The sequence below is a fragment of the Penaeus monodon genome, chromosome 18, assembly GCF_015228065.2.
Source record: "Penaeus monodon isolate SGIC_2016 chromosome 18, NSTDA_Pmon_1, whole genome shotgun sequence".
In the NCBI taxonomy this organism is placed as follows: Eukaryota; Metazoa; Arthropoda; class Malacostraca; order Decapoda; family Penaeidae; genus Penaeus; species Penaeus monodon.
In genome coordinates, this window is record NC_051403.1 from 15,969,002 (window position 1) to 15,974,001 (window position 5,000).

Sequence of the window (5,000 nt, forward strand, 5' to 3'; positions counted from 1 at the left end):
TGATGCTAGACCATCTACTCTCACACATTTGAAGAAGTTAAAGCTACTTCCTTCGCAACAAATTTATCACTGACTAAGACGTATTTGTGATCTGTGATATTAACATTATCTTTAAAGGTCGAGTGTAAGGCAGGCGAAGTGCTGTGCGCAGGAAACTCCACTTGCCTGCCGAAGAGCAAGTGGTGTGATGGCACTAAGGACTGTGAGGACGGCAGCGACGAAGCAGACTGTGATGTGAAAGTCAAGCCGAGGGTAAGTCGCTGAAGGAGGAGACAGGTGTTTCGATAGTGCTTGTGTTTCCTTCGTCTTAGTTTATCCGTGTTTCATCGACACGCTTGTCTTGTGTCTATATCTCTTTCTCTGCCTATCTCTTGCTATCTTTCTTTCTTCACAGACACATACACATGTGAATCTCTTTCTCTCTCTTTCTTTCTCTCTCTCTCTCTTTCTCTCTCTCTCTCTCTCTCTCTCTCTCTCTCTCTCTCTCTCTCTCTCTCTCTCTCTCTCTCTCTCTCTCTCTCTCTCTCTCTCTCTCTCTCTCTCTCTCTCTCTCTCTCTGTTTACGATAAAAATAAATAAAATATGAAGCAAATATATTATATATACAGAGTTTACACCGCCTGTCAGCACGTTATCAACTTACTGGATTACTGTGATCCAATTATACAACAGGAATATCAGGAACAGTTCTCATAAACAGAACCATGGCTTTGTTATACATCTCCACTTGACATTCGTCTACCAAAAGTTTTGTGAATATGCTGCACACGATATTTCAGTTATTTAACATACCCTGAGCAGAATAATGTGACAGTCATTCAACGCTTTGGAACCATTTCTGTCTTTAAACATTTTTCGCATTGACATTCAAGCCGGGAATTGTCGCGAAAGTTACGAGCAACATTGTTGATATCAGCAATCAAGTCTCCGTATTTGACTTAACTAACTAGCTATCCTCTTGTTGCAGGAAAAATGCAGAAACGACGAGCTAGTGTGCAAGTCAACGGGTTCCTGTATATCTTTCTTCGAGGTGTGTGATGGTAAAAGCGACTGTGACGACGGCAGTGACGAGGAGCAGTGCATAGTAGGTGTTTGGAGCTGGTGCGGGATGTTGGCGTGAGAAAAGGTTGATGATGCTGTCTGTTTGGGAGAAAAGGATAAAAAAAGGTGTGTGTGTGTTTGTGTGTGTGTGTGTGTGTATGTGTGTGTTTGTGTGTTTGTGTGTGTGCGTGTGTGTGTGTGTGTGTGTGTGTGTGTGTGTGTGTGTGTGTGTGTGTGTGTGTGTGTGTGTGTGTGTGTGTGTGTGTGTGTGTGTGTGTGTGTGTGTGTGTGTGAGTGATTGCGTTTATGTGTGTGTGGGTATGTTTGCCTGCACGTGTTTCCATTCTGAATATCATATATTCACCTCCCTATGAAGGACACAACGGGCTAACGCATCGACATATTTCTCTCCCAGGATAGCTGTGGCACTGAAGACACCCCTTGCTTACACGAAGCCACGTGTTCGGTTATATGCCAGGGAGAAGAGGAATGTTCTACGCTAGAATATGGATGCTTTTTGGTAAGAAATTAATAAAATGAATAAAAATTTTCGTTACTTGGATGTATTCATTAGATTGCTTTTTTCACGATCGAAAGAGTTACTTTACTCATATCATCTTAATTCATGTTGAGGTCAATATGCCGTAAAAATTGTTTCCATCGCAGAATTCGTCGACTGCACTATGTCAAAATTACCCATTTTTTACTTTTTATTTCATTTGTTTAAATTCATTTATTTAGTTATTTATTTATATATATCTATTTTTTCATTTATCGATTTATGTATGTTTATTTATGATTTATTTATTTATTTTTCTCTCTCTTTATGCACTTATTTATGCATTGTTTATTCATGTCTATTTATTCATTTATTTATCTATGTATCTATATACTTGTTTATTCATTTATTCATTCACTCATTCATTACAGTTTGAATGCAATGCCAATTACTCGATCTGCGACACCAATAAATGTTTCCATAATCTGTTACAATGTGACGGAGAGAAGGACTGCAAGGATGGGAGGGACGAGGCCTTCTGTCGTGAACCCACAGTAAGTGATGAGTGAATGTGGGTGTGTGTTGTCCATCGCTGGGACGATTCTAGCTAAAGTCATGCTTGCCTGCCTCCAGGTAGTCTCCAAAATGGTGTGGTTTCCGTAAGGGCAGAAACACTATCTTGATCTTCGTTGCCCGTTGCAGGAAAAGTGCAGGGAATAAAACAGAGACCTTCTATGCTTCTTTTATTAATCGTACCAAGGCATTTTACACAGTCATCTGTGATATACTGTGGGCTATCTTGGTAGAATGTAGCTGTCCTCCGATATTTGGTAAGATCCTCTTGGAATTCCACACTGGTATGCTTTCTCGTGTTGTGGTCGGATGCCTTGCTTCTGATCCATTTAAGGCCAAGCTTGGCTGTGTCCTTGTCCCAACCCTCTTCAACATCTACCAGCAGCAGAAGCACTCTTCTCTCGGTACAATATACACCTTGAAGATGGCACTGTCTAGAAGGCAGCCTTTTCAAACATCAGCGACTAAAGGCCACCACCATGACCCGAACTACCCTTGATCTTCAGTATGCTGACGACGCTCCCTTCATCAGCCATAGCAGCATAGGGATTTCAAAGGACCTTCTATGACCATCAACTACACCAAGACTGGGCTCATAATAAATGCCAGGAAAATGAATATTCTCTGTCAGTGTGTTGCCCCTTCCGATGAGCTTCCTCACATTACCTTCAAGGTTGGAGCTAAAGGCATATGGCAGGCCCTTTAGATGCATCTATGTATGCAGCATCCTCTCTTCACCTTGCAACATCGAAGACAAAGTCCAGAATAGAATCCGACTCGCATCATTTGCATTTGGGTGTCTGTTACGTCGAGTCTTCCTTAATCACCTCCATGAGATCACCACCCTGCTGTACGGTTGTGAGACATGGACCATACACAGGACTCACTCCAAAAATCTGGAGGTTTTTAACATCCATTGTGTGTGTGTGTGTGTTTGTTTGTCAAATATCGTGTGTGTGTGTGTGTGTGTGTGTGTGTGTGTGTGTGTGTGTGTGTGTGTGTGTGTGTGTGTGTGTGTGTGTGTGTGTGTGTGTGTGTGTGTGTGTGTGTGTGTGATACTTGTTAGTAGTTGTGAATTTACTATGTGATTACTTTTGCTTTACTTATTTACAATGCTCTATTAACTTTTTTACTATCCCTTCCTTTCTCGCTCTTTATGGTGTCTTGTTTTTCTTTGTTCATACTACTAATTCTTGATTATTTTTGTATGTAGATATTCATTTCACATCTTAATAATTTTTTTCTACCTTTGAAACTTACATTCCCTCACCTTTCTCTCTCTCTCTCTCTCTCTCTCTCTCTCTCTCTCTCTCTCTCTCTCTCTCTCTCTCTCTCTCTCTCTCTCTCTCTCTCTCTCTCTCTTCTGTATGTGTGTGTGTGTGTGTTGCTTCCACTATCGTTCCTATCCATATTCAAATAAAACGTATATCGCCAGGGAAGATGCGCGGCGGGATACACACAGTGCAGGACCAGAACTCGCTGCATCCGGGACTCGTGGCGGTGCGACGGCGAGAGGGACTGCCCCAATGGAGACGACGAAGAGAATTGCGTAAGTAGTGCGAGTCTGAGGAAGAAAGCTTTTTCCTTTTACTTTTTTTTTGGATGAATTGGTTGTAGATTTTCTTTTTCCAAGGCACGGTCAAATCTAATGAACGCTTGTTGTTCGAACCTAAGGGATATCGGTTTCATGATTCGTGAGTGATTGATACCAAGGAAAATTATTTAGAATAAGGTATGAAGAAAAGCCTTGTTTTTTTATGAAGATGATATACAAATTGGCGTCAGGAATTTTAAGTTGATGGAATAGGTGAGTGTGTGTATCTAGATGATAATAGGTAAAATGAGAGAGAGAGAGAGAGAGAGAGAGAGAGAGAGAGAGAGAGAGAGAGAGAGAGAGAGAGAGAGAGAGAGAGAGAGAGAGAGAGAGAGAGAGAGAGAGAGGCAGATAGACAGAGATTGGGTGAGTGAGATTATAAAAATGAGATATGATGAAAATTGACACTCAATTTTAATGCATAATGAGTAAATAGAGTGTGTTTCGAAACAGGAAAATAGATTACAAATTGTCTGAAAATTACAGTAAACGTGAATGCAATAGTTGTTTAGTAATTGTACAGATATTAAACATATTAGCAGTAACGATAGGAGCCATAATTGTTGTTGCAGAGGTATCAATCGCAGTTAGTTGTTTTAGTTATAGTTATTAGATACCTTGGGTTGTAGTTGTAGCTACAATAATATCAATATTAATTTTCTAGTAGTGGCGATGGTAGTAGCAGTAGTCATAACACTGGTAGAAGTAGTGGTTGTAGCAACAGCAGCAGGGAAAGCAGCACTAGCATTGTAGAAATGGTAGAGGAGGACAAACAGAATTAATAGCTTCCAGTGATAATGATGATATGAATGATACAACAGCTTTTCCAGAAGGTCCATTAATACAACACGACAGACTCGGAATATATAAATTTATCGAGGTCTAAATGACTCTCCAGAGGCAGAGAAACTATTTTCAAGTAAAAAACTTCAAAAAAATTCAAACCTTACAATCATTACTAGCAGAAAAGAATATATATGAAGCTGAAACTCACGCAGAAAGATTTGGCCGATCTCGAGATAACAAGCAAATCGATTAGAGTTTTAGAAAGACTGAAAACCGTGTAATTGCAAAACGTTTGAACCGTAAAGTATGTATTCATATACTGAATTCCGGGTACGCTGAAATGACTCCCATGGCTTTCCATAAAACCGATTGCCAATGTTGAGTACTTGAATTTGAGGATGTTGTTGGTGATAGCATTTCAGGTGCGTTCAGCTCTGTTGAAGAAAAGATTTCTTCTCTTTCTCTCTTACTCTCTGTCTCCTCTCCTCTCATCTCCTCTCATCTCTT

General features: G+C 40.3%; 1 protein-coding gene across 1 annotated transcript in view; it reads left to right on the forward strand.

Annotated features, from left to right (window-relative positions):
- The window catches only part of LOC119584290 (low-density lipoprotein receptor-related protein 1B-like), a gene marked incomplete in the record, with an annotated part of 66,014 nt that overhangs the window by 51,628 nt on the left and 9,386 nt on the right, over positions 1–5,000 (forward strand). The window contains 5 exon segments of the mRNA XM_037932820.1: positions 118–252; positions 968–1,084; positions 1,457–1,561; positions 1,972–2,094; positions 3,549–3,662. Coding sequence (XP_037788748.1) covers positions 118–252; positions 968–1,084; positions 1,457–1,561; positions 1,972–2,094; positions 3,549–3,662 — 594 coding nt within the window.